At 37.5% G+C, this 20,330-nt stretch overlaps 1 protein-coding gene across 2 annotated transcripts in view; it reads right to left on the minus strand.

The window, feature by feature from the left end:
• Positions 1-1,106: 1,106 nt before the first annotated feature.
• The window catches only part of LOC110802529 (membrane-bound O-acyltransferase gup1), a 28,654-nt gene continuing 9,430 nt past the window's right edge, over positions 1,107-20,330 (minus strand). Inside the window, exons 7-19 of one of the 2 annotated variants that reach the window (XM_056831170.1) lie at positions 15,076-15,149; positions 8,398-8,457; positions 8,142-8,255; positions 6,759-6,883; positions 6,621-6,672; positions 6,019-6,081; positions 5,364-5,473; positions 5,177-5,269; positions 4,986-5,067; positions 2,675-2,752; positions 1,803-1,878; positions 1,662-1,711; positions 1,107-1,580 (exon numbers count right to left, since the gene is read on the minus strand). In XM_056831170.1, coding sequence (XP_056687148.1) covers positions 1,536-1,580; positions 1,662-1,711; positions 1,803-1,878; positions 2,675-2,752; positions 4,986-5,067; positions 5,177-5,269; positions 5,364-5,473; positions 6,019-6,081; positions 6,621-6,672; positions 6,759-6,883; positions 8,142-8,255; positions 8,398-8,457; positions 15,076-15,149 — 1,022 coding nt within the window. In that variant the 3' untranslated portion in view covers positions 1,107-1,535. The remainder of the gene's footprint in view (positions 1,581-1,661; positions 1,712-1,802; positions 1,879-2,674; positions 2,753-4,985; positions 5,068-5,176; positions 5,270-5,363; positions 5,474-6,018; positions 6,082-6,620; positions 6,673-6,758; positions 6,884-8,141; positions 8,256-8,397; positions 8,458-15,075; positions 15,150-20,330) is intronic. The other variant, XM_056831171.1, reaches the window with a different exon arrangement.

The following is a 20,330-nucleotide window of genomic DNA, read 5'->3' on the forward strand; positions in this document are numbered from 1 at the left end:
CACTAGCATGAATATGAATGCGACATGCAAAGTTCTCAACCTATGGTCGGTCTAAGTTTTATATGATGCAAGTGGTCGGCTTTGGGTGTCGAAAGGGTGCTTGACTAAGAGGCGGATCCGGCAACAACTGTTTCACCTCCTCAAGGGGGAGGTGTTGGTTGGCGGACGACCTCCATACTTGACATCGGGAACGTCAAGCAAATGCCAAGTTTCGGTAGGCGCGGAAATGGTCATACACTTTGGTCAGGAAACGTATGGAGAATTACCATTTCGCTGCCCCCGGGGCTAACCCGAATGTAGAACGCATTCATGTTGGGCAAGGTAAAAATTCGTTTTGTACAAATAGGGTTTTCGAAAATATGCATGCCATGCTTAGAAATTGAAAATTGTACTCGAATATTGTATTTGAAAAGCTCGTTTTTCGGCATTCGTTCTCGGGGTTTGGCAGCGTTCTTCAAAATTCAAAATCTGAATTGAACTGAACTCCCACTCGAAAACTTGGACAGAATGGGCAGCCAGCCACTGGAAGCCACTGTGCTGAATGCAGGCAGCAGCGCCTGGCGTAGGGGCCTGCGTCCAGCGCTACTACTGGCATCCAGAACTTGAGCATGGCAATGGCAAGTTGCCCATGGACTGCTCGTATAATCGAATTGAAATTTAGAACTCCCCAGTTGAGTCGCCAAATTGTAAGGGGTGTTTTAGTTTCCTCCCGCACTTGTTGGATTTGAATCCCCCTACGATTTTGTAGATTTTTGAATTTCGAAGGAGTCGCCACCAAACAATAGCACGGGAAGGGAAATGCATTTTATGTTGTTTCCAGCAAAAATCATGTTTGCAGAGCGGTGCGCCCGCACCCATTATTGACGCACCTTCATCGTAACTTTGGGATAGCTGATTTATCTCACTCATCGGTGAGCCAACACCCGATTTTGGTGCGCCCTCGAAGACCCATATTTGTGCGCCCGCACCGTAGTCCGGATTTCGTAATTTTTAGTTTATTTTGTATTTTTTTTGGAAAGGGTATAAATACCCCTTTTTCCCAATTTTGGGGAGGCTTTTGATTGTTCTAATTTTTCGAGTTTTAAAAGTTTTAGAGAGAGAAACACTTAGATTAAATAGCATAGGATAGATTAGAATTATATTTTAGGCTTTAATTCCACGAGATTAAAAAGCATCAATTGGAAAAATGATTCTCGGCTGCTTGTGTGGTTTTACTTCGATCATCCAAAAACAAAAACTGTGCATGATCACAAAATCAATCACCAAAACTTAACATGGATTGATGATTTGAATCAATCAAGGATGAGATGGAACATGGTATCAGCTCTCGCACATGTCCTTTTCCATAAAATTCGTTTGCAGAAGTCTTTAGATTGCATGTCTTCTCACCAGAAGTCGCCTAACACACTTACGATCCTTGACTACCAATACTGCAAAATCTCCTTCTCTGATTCTTAAGATTCGGTATCCGTTTTCATGTCAAAAGTTTCGTAGAATGATTTACAGCCAAATTAGTAAAATGGTTTTCAGCATCCTCAACTCAATGGTTTTTGTCTGGCATCACGTATATGAAACATAAGCTGTAAAAGAACAAGGGTCCAGTTAGTCAAAATTGCTTAACATCCCACCAAAGCACTACGCAGCTCATTTACTCAACTTACCTTTGTTCCTAGATAGAAGGTAAAAAGTATGCCAGCAAGTACGGGAAGTCCTGCGAAAGAAGAAGAAAAAATTGCATAAACATAACGTTCTTTGGGCTGAGAGTGACAATTAACATAACAAGGATCTTCATGACTTAATACCTTCTTTATGAAGGAAACCAGAAATCAAGAAATTGATTCCTGATGGCCCAACAACAAAGCCGACAAGATTAGCAATCTGCAAGTAGAATCAAGCAACACCATAAGATCCTTAAGATATGACCGAAGAAACTCTACACCCGATACGGATTAATATACTTCTTCCTTCCGTAAATATCTCACCATTTGGCTACACTACGACTTTGGCCTTTTTTTTTATTCATACGTAACAAAATTGTAATGATGTGGGGTCATGTTAGATTCGTATCGATATATATTTTCTAAATATCATTTTTTTATAATTTTTACTTACACATAATTTGAGATATTAATAGTCAAAGTAATGTGTTAGAAGGAGTAAAAGTCAATCATAATGCGATATTTAAGGAACGGAGGAAGTACATGATTTCACGCTCGATGCCAAAAAAAATTGCTTCGTCATGCTCATCTAGCTAAAAAAAAATTAAAAGAAAGTTGCGAGCAACAAAACAGGACTAGATTGCTTGAAGAACTTTGTAAATTCATTTTCACATATATGATTCAACATTATCAGCCAAAACTGTTGCTCCTCCAGCATGCTCATGAGCTCATCCAGGCTCAAGTTCAAAATATCTAACCTTGGAACTCGCAAGAAATAAAGCATGCAAATCAGCAAATGTTACTTAGAAAGTTAGAAAGATATTGAGAATTCTTTTTCAAAATTCCAACAACAAAAAGATAGTTTCTAGATAAGCCTTATTAGCCATGCAATTTAGAGAAGGTCAAGCAGCATATAAATCCAAGGAAAAAGACTGCACAATGCAAAGGGAAACATAAATTGTACAAAGTTCAACGAGGAAATTTGCTAGGCAAGACACGAGTAATGAGAGATGTACCATGAGACAAGTAATTGTTACAGCCCCAGAAATTGCACTCAATTCCTGTAAGAAAAACTTCCAGAAAGTACTCTCCACCTGAAAAGTTGACGAATCTCTTACATGTAAATAAACATAGTAAGCAAATCAGATGAAAGATACTTGTAACAAAATTAGCAAATACCGTACGAAGTGTCATTTTATTTCCCACATAATGCCTTCTAACTACACCACTGCCAAGAGTCTCAAGAGGAACTGGACTCAGGTTCCAGTTGACACCGCAATCTCCCTATGTTAAAATTAGTGCTTCAAATTACAAATTAATTAGTTATTTAATATCTTTCATGTAATTCAATAAATCAACGTTATTTACTAGCTAGTCGGGTTAGTCAAATTTAGTTGTGGTAGTGGGCTAAATTAGTGGGGCACTATCATCCATTATTCCACCTAATTAGGTAGGGTTTTGCTCTTGCTTAGCATTGTTAGTTAGTTTGTAGCCTATTTAAAAGGCAATGATTCTCCCAGTTTATTTTGTTGTCTCTGCTTTCTCATCTCCAACAAAATTGGTATCAAGAGCTAGTGATCTTTGTGAGACCTATTTTATTTGAGCGTTCATATCTTTCTCTCAATGGCATCAAATACTCTTTCACTTTCTATACCCACATTCAAAGGAGAGAATTACAATACATGGGCTATCAAAATGAAATCATATTTGAAAGCCATGAGTTTGTGGGAAGCAACTGAGAGTGATGATTCAAACCCTCTTCCAGAAAATCCAACTGTATCCCAAATGAAAAGGCACAATAAAGAAGCGGAAAAGAAAACAAAGGCACTTTCATGTATTAATTCGGCTGTGTTGGACGAAATCTTTACAAGTATCATGACTTGTGATCCACCAAAGGAGGCATGGATAGACTAAAGGAAGAGTTTGAGAGCAATGCTCAAACAAAGTTGATGCAAGTTTTGAACCGTGAAGAAGAGCAAAACCATTAAAGAATATGTAAATGAACTTATGACAACTGTTAATCAAATTAGATTGCTTGGTGAAACATTTTCCAATGAGAGAGTGGTTTATAAGGTTTTAGTGAGTTTTCCCGAAAATATGAGTCAAAAATTTCCTCACTTGAAAATTCCAAAGACCTATCCAAAATAACCAATGCTCTAATGTTGTAGACCAAAGAAGATCAATGAAGGAGGAAGAAAATGGAATTGAAGGAGCCTTATTGGTTAAGTCTTCGTTCCATAAAGGGAAAGGAAAAACCTCCCAATGCAACAATTGTCAAATGGTTGGTCATGAAGAAAAAAGTTGTTGGCATAAAGGACAGCCAAAATGTTTCAAGTGTCAAAATTTTGGGCATTTGGCAAGGAACTGCAGGCTTCAAAATGACGAGGAAGCATTTATGGCACAAGTGGCTGTAAAAGAAATTTTGTTTTAGAGTCATGGTTGATAATATGCGCCAAGGGAGAGAAGTGCTCCAAAGATTAGAAGTTGGTGATAACGTGCATCAACATGTGTTTGAGATGAGAAGTGCATCATAGATGAAGAGACCTGCTTCATTAATTTTCAAACTTTGAAGCAAAGGGGTGTATTAAAATTAGTGCTTCAAATTACTAACAACTTAGTTATTTAATTTATTTGATGTAATTCACTAAATCAATGTTTTTTACTAGCTAGTCAGGTTAGTCAAATTTAGTTGTGGTAGTGGGCTAAATTAGTGGGGCACTATCACCCATTATTCCACTTAATTGGGTAGGGGTTTTGCTCTTGCTTACCATTGTTAGTTAATTAGTTTGTAGCCTATTTGAAGGGCAATGATTCTCCCAGCTGAAGTGAATGAGAATGCAGTAACATTTCTTTTCACATTTCAACCGTTTATTTTGTTGTCTCTGCTTTCTCATCTCCAACACCCTAAAGGTAGGGAAGGGGGTGGGTCCGTGGGTGGGGGAGCCGGGAGGGAGTGATAGGCTAATTGTGGGTGAGACTAGAATCCCTTATTATCCTAGAAATATCAAAAGATTCAAAACGCAGATTCTCAATCAGGGATACCACAAAAAGGCATTTGATACAACTGATGCTCACTTGTTTTAGTCTTTTAGTCGCAAAGAAACTGCATGTATTAAGATGTGCAGAGTTCAGAAAGAAATGATGCTATGACATATTTATTTAAGAATTTTGCTAGTTATGATTCTGAATATATGCCCATGCCTATAGCTAGCATGACAAATGAACTTCGGACATAGGTTGCAAAGTGACTGATTTCAGCAAACATATTTAGTGTCAGGATATGATTACTGAAGAAACATATACGGGGTACTTGACAATAGAACAAACCTGAAAAGCCCTAGCTACTGATTTCAATAATATTTCTGGGATATAAAAGATACATGTCAGCCATGCCCAAGATAGAAGTTTCCTGCAGCCAAGTCAAGAAGTCCAGGAATCATAAAACAAAGTCAAAAGAAATCAGTGACTGTACTGCTAAAAATGAATGGCCTAAGCAGGAAAAATGTTTAAGAAATTACCATTCCAAATCATGCCAGATAGCAACAAATGTGAATATAACCCACACATTTAGCAACTTTGTCTGTGCACCACCAAGCGGAATGTAAAGGTACCTAGCTTCCACGCCAATTATAAAATAACTATTTAGTCATTACATACTAACAGAGATGTACAACACACCAAATACCAAACCTACAGAAGACGTACCTCACAAGCCACTTATTGTAGGATGCATGCCAACTTTTCCAAAAACTCTCCAAATTGTAGCAATTGTTGATGCATTTTGGCATATTTTCGGGAGCCTCAATGCCATTAAGCTGAAAGACCGTTTTCAAGGGTTTTAACTCAGAATAGTATGCCACCATAAAAAACAAAAGAAAAATCTTTTGATAATTAGGCTTTGTTCTCCTCAACTTATATTTTTCTGAAAAAAACTTGTTTTTGCTGAGAGGAGAGTGCTATACACATATACTATATTCCTTTCACCTTATTCTTATTGCTTATTACTTTATTCTTTTTAAAATCAGGTCGGACCTTTCTTTCAGTTTGCTTATTGCATTTATCTTAATTCCGTTTTGAAAAAATTATGAAAAGTAGATATTTGAAAAATATACTTTAAGACATACCTAACTAGACTACACTTGACAGTGTTATTTTTGTTATATATATACTTACGTACAAACATGGTAAAACTATAATGAAATCAAGAGATGAGAAAATTTCAGACCAGACCAGAAATTAAATAATTCAGACCAAATCAGACTAGACCAAGTAAAGAGAACAGCCTTAGATGGGAAAGAATAAGAAAATAAAAAGTGCAGCACCTAAAACTCAGATCAAACAAGGAATAGATTTGTTATACCAATGACCAAAACCGAAAGTAGCGCCAAATGAGAAGAAACTTCAGCCACATGAAATTTAGGACCTGCCATTATGGAAATAGCATAAAGAAGTGAGGCCAATTGTTTGAGCCAAGACATTATTAGCACTGTACAAGAGCTCAATAATAATTTAAGCCAAGAATATGCAGTAGTCAACCACGAAATTTGAAAATGATTTTCATGAAGGATAATGCAAGCACCATCAAATTCTATTTCTCTACCCCCTGTTGGTGGTGCAGAAACAAAGTTTTTAAATAATCGATTCTGAACAGACTTCAGAAAATGAACAAATTCTACGGGAAAAAGAAAGCTATATCAACTTTATGAAAGTTGCGAAACTGGTAGCGATAGAGTACATTATCAAACATGCTTCAGTAGGATATTAAGATGGCATATTCTGCTACTTGGGTGAATACCTCATAATTTAAATCAGATAAACCAAAGAATCAGGGCCTATGAGTAAAATATATCAGCCTTAGAGGAAGCCACTGTCAATGGCCTTATCATTCAGCGCATTATTAACAAAATAAAAACGAACTAGCTCACTTCAAAAACGAATGGAACACAAATTAGCAACTCTTACCCCATACCCGATGATAAAGACATCAAAAGCTGATAGCTGTTTCCACAAGCCACTGAAGAATGGAACAACAAATGAAATTAGACAGTGTTGTGGGATTCTGGCATTGTTTTATACATAACTAACATAAGCATATCTCACCTTATTGCAAAGGCATTGTAATGAAAGAAATGGGTAATCAGTTCAACTAGGCAAAGAGAGAAGGTCCATCTTAACCCATAAAGAGCTACATCTTTGGACAAATATGTATTTTGTGGATGATCTATCTGCAAGAGTCAATCAAAGATTAGAACAGTCAAAGTTGAGGACAGCAGAGACCATCATGAGGTCAAGGATGAAAACTTACTATTTCTCCTGTTGAGCAGAGAGGGAAGGGGAGGGGAAGGCAAGCTAAAGTAATCTAATAAGGTATTGGGCTTTGCTTAAATAACTTGTTCACAACTGTTGACAACCTAATTAAAAGTTTTAAAACAGACTGTCACAAGTCATGATTTTCATTTCTAGGTGATCATCGATCTCAGTAGGAATTTTTCTAACACGATTAACACCCATCCATAGTTATGAGTTATCGACTTGTCAGCAATTGGATCAACCAAGGGACTGCTTGCCAGTCAGACCTCTGCGTCAATAGAAGCAACTGACTCGTAATAATTCAATAAATCTAAAAGTGGGCCATCAGCTATATTGATGTACAGGAAGATGTATCAAAATTGATTTATAATTGTGTCTATGTTACTTCCTCTGCTTTTTCATATAATTGCATCATACTCCACATTTGAGGAAGAGATTAGTAAACAAACTTAATATAAATAAATCAAACACCAGTTAGAGGGAAGGTTGAGTCATTAAGGTTTTAATCTAATCACTTGAGTTGTCCGTTTACCTTCTCTAATCTCTTTCTTAAACTACGAGCCAAAGGGGATGATGTTGCTACTTGCTATTATAAAAAACCCAGAGGTAGTATATATTAATATAAGGCTCCCGGCTAAGAGTTTAAGCAGTTTGTCACTTATTTTCTTAACAAATCAAACCAGACAAAACATTTGGTCTATCCTAGTCCAAGCCAGCTTTTACCAGTTTTTGTATACATGGACTTAAACCTAGCTCAGCCCCAGAAAATTACAGCTGAAAATTCTATTTGGAAATCTCCATAAAAGTTTGGGATCTAGTTCAATGGTGATATCTATGCTACACTCAAATAAAATTCTATGGATATCATGGATCGAACTTAAATAACAAGATCAGTTTCCGCTAGAAGAATAAATAGAACAATAAAACCCATAGATAGAAAGCTGCAAAAATGCGAACCTATGTCATTTTTCTGAAATAGAAAAAGATAGGTACAACATAAGTAGTTAGACATCAAGTTGTAAATGTAATGTCCAGAAATCAAGGACGTAGCATAAGTGCACTTGGAGTTACTTAGTTGTTCTTTACAGTCAAAGATTCTGATAGAAAATCTGACAATTGGAAAGAAGGAATGATACAAAGTATAGAAGTTCAAAGTAAGCACGAATGACATACCTGTGACGCAAATGCATTGAAACTAATAATAGGACCGGCGATATAAAGTGGAGCATATACCAGGTAACATAGGTATATGCTATATGAGTATTTTTCCTCCTCTAAGCTCCTCTCCTACAAGATATCAAGCAAAACATCATTTTATTAATTGTCATCCGTAACTCAGACAACTGAGACAAGTATGTCCATATACTTTTTCTTGTAGTTTTCCTGGGGTTTGGGGAAGGGAATGCACATTCTAAGGGGATACAGTTACCTGTAAAGATAAATAGCATGTTCTTCCTGATTTACAAATTGAGCACCGCTGAATATGCTTCTGCATACACCAAAAGTGCAAAAGTATGGTCATGTGAATGCAAACATATAAACAAGTAAACCCAAAATTTTAAGCTGCTTTTCACAGAAACCTAAGAAATCTGACGGAGTAATATGACCAAAGAAAAAATACACGAAAGAAGGCCAAAAAGACAGACAACATGTTGATGCATTTATGGCTTGCTGGCTTCCTGGAAAGGCATTTAATTTGCTACCATATAAAAGCGTGATAAAACCCCTTGTCATCTAAAACAAAGTTCCGACCCCTTCATGTAAATAGAAATTGTGTAAAATAATAAATCGCATAGATGAGAAAGAGGCCATAAGTGGTGAAAAGCAGGAATCAATCAATTACTTAAGAAAAACAAAGTGATATCAATGAGAGATGTTCTGACAACACGAAGAAGATATCCTTTGAGCTCAAATATAAATTCCTCCAATTTTGTTTAGGATCGCATACCCACATATAATTAACGGCCATACTCTATTCATTCTGTCTCCGACTTAGGAATGTTGCATACAGTCAACATAATGGCAGATTGTTAAGCTATATTAGGAATATTGATATTATGTTAATAGTAGGATTGCCATAATATTAGTATCCTAATATTAGGATTAACATAATAGTAGTATATTATCTTAAAATTAGGATTACCATATTATTAGTAGTATTATCTTAATATATCTAAGAATAGTTAGGTTGAAAATAGTTAGGAATTGTAATATATATATATATTCATTAATTTAATAAAAAGAGGAGTGGCTTTTTGCGTCATATTTGTCATGGTATCAAGAGCAAGGTAAGATTTTTTTTTTTTTCCCTCCGCAAATTTGAGGAGAGAAATACGGTGAGTTTTGAGGTCGTGTAATGGCGAAGGATGATGAGGAAACTCCGCCACCGAAGGATGAACTCGCAAAGGAATACTATCTAGGATCATCTGATGGTCCAGGAAATATAATTACACCAATTAAACTTAGAGGCTCCAAGAACTACGATGAGTGGTCTACATCGGTTCGTAGAGCTTTGATTTCGAAGAGAAAATTTGGCTTCATTGATGGAACAATCAAAGAACCAACAACAGACCCGGACAGACTTGCAGATTGGATTGCTGTCCAATCTATGTTGGTATCATGGATCACACACACGTTGTAGGAATCGTTGAGATCAACTGTAGGAGATTATGATAATGCCGGAACTTTGTGGCTTCACCTGAAGAAGCGCTTCTGTGTGGTCAGCGGCACACGTGTCTGCAAATTAAAAACAAGCCTCGGTGAATGCAAGCAGGGAGGTAATGAGACAGTAGCTGAGTATTATGGCAGGCTGTCAATTATCATGAAGGAACTTGTGAATTATGCAAGGGTACCTAAGTGTGATTGTGGAGGTTGCACGTGTGGTATTGCAGCGTAGGTAGCGGAGATTAGAGAAGAGGATCATCTACATTATTTTTTGATTGGGCTTGACAAACCTTACGAAGCCATCCGAGCCCAATTACTAGGACAGACGCCTCTACCTTCGATAGATGAAGCATACCAATCAGTGACTAATACTGAGGATTTACGAATAAAGAAAGGCCATCAACGTGAGGGTAACATTATGGCTTTCAAGACTGAGGTACGAGGTAAGTCGGGTTATCGAGATCATGCCACTAGATTTTGTAACCATTGCAATAGGGAAGGCCATGAGGATGAGACGTGCTACCAGCTAGTTGGCTTTCCTGAATGGTGGGATGATAGGAGGAAAGGAGGACGAGGCTCTGGCCGTAACAATAATAGTAGAGGGGGTCGTGGGGGCCGAGGTCGCGTAGGAGGCAATGGTGTCACAGGGCCAAGTAATCAAGGGGTAGTAGGTGGTGTGCGAGCTAACAAACTAACAAGCCAGGCACATCAAACTTCTTTGAATGCTTCTGGGATGACTGATGGGCTAGCAGGAGTATCCTCCACTCAAGTCCAGCAAATTATTGACCTGTTGACATCAAAAACCAATACGAAATTGCAAGGTATATGCGATAATAATTTATTATGGATCGTTGATACGGGAGCATCAAATCATGTTACAAACGACCTCTCAATATTGATGAATGTGCGGACGATCCAAAATTGCCCTGTAGGCCTCCCAGATGGACAATTCACTAACTCGAATCAAATTGGTTCGGTGGAATTGAATGGAGGATTAATACTTGATAATGTGTTATTTGTACCTACTTTAAATTGCAATTTAATTTCTGTGACGCAATTGAGTGATGAATCAAATTGTGTGATTCAATTTACTAACAAGATATGTGTTATACAGGACCGGTTCACGAGGAAGATGATTGGCCTGGGTGAACGAACAGATGGACTTTATTTTTTCCGTGGAACTCCGTTGGTCAAGGTGTGTGCGGTTGAGACAGAATGTGTGGTCGAACTGTGGCATCAACGAATGGGGCATCCATCGGAAAGAATTGTGAAGCTTCTTCCTCCTGTGAGTAATGCTGTTAGGAGAAATAATAATGTATGCGATGTTTGTCCTCGTGCTAAGCATACTAGGAGTCCTTTTCCTGTTAGTGAAAATAAAGCTGGTGAAATGTTTGAATTGATACATTTAGATTTGTGGGGGCCCTATAAGACACATTCGTCTTGTGGTGCTCGATATTTTTTAACTATTGTAGATGATTTATCTAGAGGAGTATGGATTTATTTGCTTCGTAATAAAACTGAGGTTGAAGATGTGTTTATGAATTTTGTTGCAATGACTAAACGTCAATTTAATCAAGATATTAAGGTGATACGAAGTGATAATGGTACTGAATTTAATTGCCTGCAAGGTTATTTTTTAAAAAATGGAATTTGGTTTGAATCATCATGTGTTGGGACTCCCCAACAGAATGGTAGGGTAAAGCGGAAACACCAACATTTATTAAATGTGGCACGGGCATTACGTTTTCAGGCTAAGTTACCAAAGAAATTTTGGGGGGAATGTATTTCAGCGGCATGTTATTTGATAAATAGAACGCCAACTCCTTTGCTCAATAATAAAACACCATATGAAATGTTGTTTGGTAAAATTCCGTCGTATGAGTTGATTCGTGTTTTTGGATGTCTTTGTTATGCATATAATCAACGGAGTAAAGGGGACAAATTTGATTCTCGGGGTAGAAAATGTATTCTTATTGGATATCCGTTTGGCAAGAAAGGGTGGCAATTGTTTGATTTAGAAACACGAGAATTCTTTGTGTCGCGTGATGTTAAGTTTCATGAGAAGGTTTTCCCTTATACTGAGGGTATGGCAGATGATGTTGTCGGAGTATTTGCTAATGAGGAACATGTGGTAGTTTATGGGAGTGATGATGAGGCGGAATGTGTTAATAGTCGCAATGTCAGGCAACCTCTAAGGCCTAGTAGTAGTGAGGCAGTAGGAATAAGCAATAATGCACGAAACACAGGGGCATCAAGTGTGCCAGTAGATGCGAGTGATGGAGAAGTATTGCAGGAGGAGTTAGACGAGGTGTCGCATGAAGCGCATGCCGAAGTGCAGCAAGAGGCGCAGATCAAAACACCTGCTTCGAACCAGACAACAGCTATTGGGCAAATGAGCAGCAATAGTGCAGGAAATATTATGTCTGGCAGTATGACGGTAGGCTCGGGAAGTGAGGGGGAGTTGGGGCGAGGGAAGAGACAAAAATACCCTTCCTTCAAAATTCGAGATTGTGTGATGCATACTATACGGAAAAATAAAGTTCCATCGGAAAGTTCATCCTTGACATCATCCTCCTCAGGTACTCCCTATCCTATAACATATTTTGTTAATTATGAAAGATTTTCTGCGAAACATAGAAATTTTATTGCAGCTATTACAGAGGGAAAAGCCCCAAAATCTTTTAAAGAGGCAATGAAACACAAAGCGTGGAGAGAGGCTATGGGTGCAGAAATAGACGCACTTGAAGGGCAGGGGACATGGGTCCTAGAAAAATTACCTCCAGGAAAGAAAGCACTAGGGAGCAAGTGGGTGTATACGGAGAAAAGAGATGAGGATGGAAATTTGATCCGGAACAAGGCACGATTGGTGTGCTTAGGCAATCATCAGATAGAAGGTACAGATTATAATGAAACTTTTGCTCCAGTTGCTAAAATGTCAACAGTGCGAACTTTCTTGGCTGTTGCAGCAGTGAAAAACTTGGAAGTGCATCAAATGGATGTACATAATGCTTTCTTACATGGTGATTTAGAGGAGGAAATCTATATGAAAATTTCACCTGGGTTTCATAAAGATAATACTGACATGGTTTGCAGAATGAAAAAATCTTTGTATGGATTGAAACAGGCACCCCGGTGTTGGTTTGAAAAGTTGTCCATTGCTTTGAAGAAGTATGGGTTTAAACAGTCATATTCAGATTACTCGCTATTCACCCTTTCGAAAGGAGAGTTACAGTTGAGCGTTCTAGTATATGTTGATGACATGATTATTGCCGGAAACAATGTATTTGCATTAAATAGTTTTAAAGCGTATTTGAGTTAATGCTTTAAAATGAAGGATCTGGGTCATCTTAAATATTTTTTAGGATTGGAGGTTGCACGTAGCAAGAGTGGATTTTATGTCTGTCAGCGAAAATATGCGCTAGATATTATTTCAGAAACAGGTCTACTAGGTGCAAAACCCTCAGATTTTCCAATAGAACAAAATCATAAGCTAGCACTTGCAGAAGGAAATGAACTGGAAGATGTAGAGAAATACAGACGTCTCGTAGGCCGTCTAATTTACTTGGCCGTGACTAGGCCAGATTTGGCATATTCTGTGCACATTTTATCGCAGTTTATGCAGGCACCAAAGGAAAAACATTGGGAGGCAGCATTAAGAGTAGTGCGATACTTAAAGAAGTGCCCTGGTCAAGGCATTCTTTTACGTTCTGATAGTGCTTTGCGACTAGAGGGATGGTGTGACTCGGATTGGGCTAGTTGTCCTTTGACTCGTCGCTCATTAACTGGATGGTTTGTATTACTCGGTCTTTCTCCGATTTCCTGGAAGACTAAGAAACAATATACAGTATCGCGCTCATCAACAGAAGCAGAGTATCGTTCGATGGCAGCATTGACATGTGAGTTAAAGTGGTTAAAGCAACTACTTAGAGATTTGGGCGTGGAGCACAAGCAAGGTATGCGTATGTTTTGTGATAGTCAGTCAGCACTTCACATTGCACATAATCCAGTTTTTCATGAAATGACTAAACATATTGAGGCAGATTGTCATTTCATACGAGATGCAATCAAGGAAAGTGTTATTTGTCCTTCGTATGTGTCAACGAAGGTGCAATTAGCAGATATTTTTACAAAGGCGTTAGGAAAAGCGCAATTTGAATTTTTTCTTGACAAGATGGGCATTCGAGATCTACATGCTCCACCTTGAGGGGGGATGTTAAGCTATATTAGGAATATTAATATTATGTTAATATTAGGATTGCCATAATATTAGTATCCTAATATTAGGATTAACATAATAGTAGTATATTATCTTAAAATTAGGATTACCATATTATTAGTAGTATTATCTTAATATATCTAAGAATAGTTAGGTTGAAAATAGTTAGGAATTGTAATATATATATTCATTAATTTAATAAGAAGATGAGTGACTTTTTGCGTCATATTTGTCACAGATTATTATTAAATGCAGTCACTTGGTTTTTTACTTGCAGACTAGTAATTTCTAAATAATATAACCTGATTACCCTCTATAATATTTTGTGGTTGTAAAGATTCGACTTTGCAGCACGGACATATTTGGGGAGAAATAAACCATCTACAATTTCAGGAGTCAAACTGCAAACCTCCAAACATAGTTATTGTACAAATATTACAAGGGGAAAACATCTTGGAGAATAGACATTGATGGAAACTCACAAAGAAAAGCTAGATTATCACCTAAAAGCTATTCAAGCTATCTTTTCTTGGTGGATTTTGCTCTTTTTTTCCCAAAAGCCCTATAAGCTAGCTTGTATGTAGTTCGTTGAGCCAAGCAGAACCCACTATCCAGTTTAAATCCTTGACAGTGGGTTAAAAACTTTAAATCTTCAACTAGTTGGGCTTTCCACTACATTAATAACCGGTACTACCTCCATTTCAAAATGATCTTTACACTTTCCAACTTAGTCTGTTCCATAATGTTATTTACACTGTACTTTATACTATTTTTTGACATAAAATTTTACTACTTTACCCCTATTACCCCCACGACATTTACAATTTCCACCAACTTTCTCCTTACTTTATTCATTTCTTTCTTACACCCACACACATTTATTTACATCTCTCTTACTTTATCCATATTTTATTATATTCACCCATCTTTTTACATACTCTCCCTTTTTTCTTAATATTTGTGCAAATAGTAACTGTAAAGATCATTTTGAAACGGATGTAGTATTAAATAAATGCAGTCAGCTAGTTTTAGCAAAAAAATAATGATGATAGCACAGAAAAAAAAAATTAAATAAATAAATAAAGGCTTAGGCTCATTATGATGCTCAAAAATCAAAGCAAGCCATTCTAATATTGGGTGAGACTGTAGGAAGACCACTGCAGGACCAAAAACACAAAGTGCAGGGAGACGAAGGATTTTATAGAATAAGAGTAACAGATATACAACTACCTCCTGATCAAAGCGAGAATCTTTCTGTGCCCAATGGTAATCATATCCAAAACTTATCATGCGTAGGGTAACTGCAAATAAACAGATTTAGAAATGAAAGGAGGGCTCGCGAAAGATAGATGTAAATATATCACTAGTGCAGCATTATAATAACACGTCAGCCAAAGAGGCAAGATAAGTAACAGAGAATGTTGTTCCTAAGTTTTGGTTGATGACACACACATATTGCAAACTTCCTGATTATGGTTGCTAAATGACTTTGAACAGGTAAATGCCCAAGTTTCTATTAGGATAGGAACTTGAATCAGATGGTGAAGTTCCTGATGTACACTTGGAACAGTCACTGGAGTTCCAGAGCTGGAAGTTGTATTTGTTCCAGTTTGAAGTTACAAGAGGAGCAACACAGTTACATAACAAGAGTTCCGAATATTCACAAGAACTATTACAGACTCATGGCCACGAGTTCCTATTTAAACATAAGAGGAACTCATTAATGTTCCTGAGCTGGAACAAGTGAAGCTTCAGAGTTGAATGCCTCACCAAAGGAAAGACATATATGTCTAGGTAGTTTATCTTGCTTAGATTATATGTAATATGTTAATATGTTAAGTAGTATATAAGGAACTAGAGGAACTTGGATTACTCGTGTGTTTTTGTCAAAATATCAAGCAACACAGTTTTAAGGAAAATACTTTAAATAAAATATCTTTTCCTGTTTAATAAAAATAAGATTTTCATCACATTCTGTTACTTAAATAAAAACAGTTTTTATCTTCCTAAAACTTCTCCTAAATATTTTGACAAAATAAATAAACATTTTTCAGTGATTGACATAGTCTTAAACACGTCCAGCAGTTGAGGAAGTTGTGTGGGAAGTGGTCTCCCCTTGTTCCTCAAGTCTAGGGACGTGAAAATCAAAGTGTCAGTTGTTGGCAGTTGAGTTTTTGAAGGGAACAAACCCTAAGGACAAAACTCTATATAAGGCCAAGAAGTTTTCTGAAAAAAACACACAAACTTTCTAAGAGTTCTTGCTTTCCTAAAAACGTATTGTCAAAGATTTTTCTAAAAACAGTTTGTGTCCTAGTTAATCCTAAGTTCCTAAGTGACATATATACACCAAAGCATCATTAATATCTAGAGTTTTCCAAACACGAATTGTATTTGGTATTAGTAAGGATAGAGTTATCTTGTTGAGACTTAGAGTTTAAGTCTGAGAGAGAGAAGTGAAAGAGCTGTAATCAGAGTAGATTACTGTGAGGAACACAAGTTTGAGAGGAACTTGTGTTGGAGAGATTATTGTAATCGAGGCATTACTATAATAAAAGAATTCTCTTCTTGATTAGTGTCAAGAAGTTTTCACAATTGTTGTTATTGTCTTCTCTATTCTCAGTTCCTTGATTGTTTCTTAAGTTCCGCAAGAAACTTTATCAAAGTTCTAATTACAATTCACCCCCCCCCCCTCTTGTGTGTGTTCCTACTGGAATAACAGTTGGTATCAGAGCCAGTACTCACTAAAACACAGGAAACCCTGTTTGAGTCAAGTTCCTGAAAGTATGAACTCACAAGAGAAACTGGAAGAAGGTTACTCGACACAAAGGCCACCTATGTTCAATGGCAAGTTCTACTCATACTGGAAGAATAGAATGGAGATATTCATCAAAGCTGAAAATTACCAAGTTTGGCGTGTAATTGAAGTTGGAGACTTCGAGGTAACAAAGACCAATGCTGAAAACGAGGTAGTTCCTAAACCAATGTCTGAATTTTCTAAAGAAAACTTTGATAAATATGAGATGAATGCCATGGCTGTCAAAATCTTGCATTGTGGGCTTGGACCTCATGAACACAACAGAGTCATGGGGTGCAAGAACGCAAAACAGATTTGGGAACTACTTCAAGTAACCCACGAAGGAACTAATGAAGTTAAGCGTTCCAAAATTGACCTTTTGATGTCTAAATATGAAAGATTTGAAATGCTTCCAAAAGAAACTATTCAAGAAATGTTCACTAGATTTACTAACATAACCAATGAATTAGTTTCTCTTGGTAGAATCATTCCCACAGATGAACAGGTAAGAAAAATACTAAGAAGCATGCCACAAGATGATCGTTGGAGAACAAAGGTCACTGCACTGTTTGAGACCAAGGACTTTACCAAGTTCAACATTGAACAACTTGCTGGTTCCTTGATGACACACGAATTGCATCTTGGAGCTGCTGTTCCTGAGAGCTCAAGAAGTCGAGGACTTGCTCTAAAGGCTGAGGAACTCGATGAAACTGAACCAGATGAAGAGGAGGCTGCCATGCTGGTCAGAAGAATGAGAAAGCTCTATAGGAACTTCAAACCAGGAAACCAGAAAGGAAGGAACTTTGCCAAGAAAATCACTAGTTCCAAAACTGAGCAAGGTTGCTTCAAATGTGGAGAAACTGATCATCAAATTCGTGAATGCCCTCTGTGGGAGAACGACAAGACCAGAGGAAAAGGGAAGGAACAGGTCAAAGATCGCTTTAACAAGTCTACCTTCAACAGACCAAACTTCAAGAAGGCCATGATAGCTGCATGGGGCGAAGCAACAGACTCAGAAGACGATGAGGAACAACCAAATGAAGAAACTGCAAATCTCTGCCTTATGGCTAGAACAGAAGGAACTGATCAAGTTCCATCAGAAGAAGTAAGTTCCTCCACTCTTCAGTGTCTCTCAAAGTCAAAACTAATTGAACTGTTGCTAGAAACTCTAGATGATTACAAAAAGCTAAGTATATTAAAAGCACAAAGTGATAGAGCCTTGGAACTCAGTAAAGACCACATAAATTATCTGAACAATATTAGATCTGATGTCCAAGGCAGGTTCTTTGAATTACTAGATAGAAATACCTCTATTAATGAGTCATTCGAAAAAATTAGAAATGAAAACATCCTTCTACAAGTTCAACTCAGTCAATATAAGATGTTTAATCTAAGTTTAGATCCTACAAAATCCTTGGAGATCAACATGGGAGTTTTTAACATCGACTTAGAAAATTTAAACAAAGATCTGATCACCACAAAGGAACAAAAAGAGAAACTGGAAAGGGAACTATCCATGGCCAGGGCACAGAGACAACCACCTAAAGTTCCTCCCAAATGGATTGAGAATGCTCAATCTAAGAAAACAGAAGGATTGGGCTTTAACCATAAAACTAGTCATAAGAAAAAGTATGTGGATCTTCCTAGTGTAAAAGTCTGTTTCTCATGTGGAAGTGGAAGTCATATAAGTACTGAGTGTTCCAAGATGAAGGAACAGGATCAAAGAAACATAAATTATGTAAAGCAAAAATGGGTCAAGAAGTCTGAAGTTATAGTTGAAAAGGAACTCGAGGAAACCCGAGTTCCTGTAACTAACCTTTGATCTCTTTACAGATTCTAGTGAAGGGGAACAGCTCGTGGTATCTCGACAGCGGGTGTTCCAAACACATGACAGGAGACAAATCTAAATTCCTCTCACTAGAAGCCTACAATGGAGGAACTGTGACCTTTGGAGACAACATGAAAGGAGAAATTGTTGGAATTGGAAAAGTTGGAAGGTCAAGTTCCTACGCCATTGAAAATGTATTTTTAGTCGAGGGTTTGATGCACAGTCTACTAAGCATCTCTCAATTCTGTGACAAAGGAAACTCTGTAAGTTTTACTTCTGAAAACTGTCAAATCATAAACAATAACACTGGGAAGGTTATTTTGGAAGGAACTCGTAAAGGGAACACATATTCTGTGGATCTCAATACAGTTCCCAGGAACAATCTAACCTGCCTCAGTGCCCTTGAAGAAAATTCCCTACTATGGCACAGGAGGTTTGGACATGCTAGTTTCTCTCTGCTTGACAAACTAAGATCAAAGGAACTGGTTCGAGGACTCCCCTCAATCAAGTTCCTAACTGATAAAGTGTGTGATGCATGTGCAAAAGGCAAGCATGTCCGAAGTTCCTTTAAATCTAAGAAATTGGTAAGCACCACAAAACCATTGGAACTCATCCATATGGACTTATGTGGACCAATGAGAATTCAAAGCAGAAGTGGGAAAAAATATGTATTAGTTATTGTTGATGATTACTCTCGCTTTACTTGGGTCATATTTCTAACAAGCAAGGATGAAACGTTTGATGAGTTTGTTACATTTTCAAAGAAAATTCAGAAAACCACAGGTCATCAACTGATCCATATAAGATCAGATCATGGAACAGAATTTGAAAATTACAAATTCGATGAATACTGCAAGGAACAAGGTATGGACCACAATTTCTCAGCTCCCAGAACTCCACAACAAAATGGAGTTGTTGAGAGGAAAAATAGAACCTTAGAGGACATGGCAAGAACCATGTTAATAGCCAGTTCCCTGCCTAGGAACTTCTGGGCTGAAGCAGTCAATACTGCTTGTCATATTATAAATAGAGTTATGATTCGAGCAATCCTAAACAAAACCCCCTATGAGCTACTAAAAGGTATAAAACCCAACATCTCTTACTTTAGAGCCTTTGGTAGCAAATGTTTTGTCCACAACAATGGAAAAAGGAACTTGGGGAAGTTTGATGAAAGAAGCGATGAGGCAGTGTTCCTAGGATATGCCTTGAATAGCAAGGCTTATAGAGTTTATAACAAAAGATCTATGTGTGTTGAGGAAAGTGTACATATAATATTTGATGAATCTAACAAAACTGATATAGTACAGGAACAAGAATTTTTCGAGATTGGTTTATCTCGTGCTGCAGAAAATGATGAGGAGTTCCAACCAAGCAAACACACAGCCAGAGGAACTGCTCAACAAAATCAAGAAGTTCCCGTACTAGAGGAACAAGCAGAAAACCAAGAAGATCCAGAAACAACACCAGAGGAACCCCACAATGACCAACAGGAAACTCAGGTCATAGAAGGAACTGACGAAAATGCCACAACACCAGTAGCTCAATTTCAACCTAAACCTTGGAAGCATCAAAAGTCCCACCCAATGGAACTCATTGTGAGTGACATCAGAAAAGGAACTCAGACAAGGGCACAACTAAGGAACTTTTGCGCATTCCACGCGTTCCTCTCCATATTTGAGCCAAGAAATCACACTGAGGCTCTGGAGGATGCTGACTGGATCATAGCCATGCAAGAAGAATTAAATGAATTCAAAAGAAACAAGGTATGGCACTTGGAACCCAAACCAAAGCACCAGAAGGTGATAGGGCTGAAATGGGTGTTCCGGAACAAGAAAGATGAACATGCAACAATCATAAGGA

The sequence above is a fragment of the Spinacia oleracea genome, chromosome 6 (genome assembly GCF_020520425.1).
Source record: "Spinacia oleracea cultivar Varoflay chromosome 6, BTI_SOV_V1, whole genome shotgun sequence".
Lineage (NCBI taxonomy): Eukaryota > Viridiplantae > Streptophyta > Magnoliopsida > Caryophyllales > Amaranthaceae > Spinacia > Spinacia oleracea.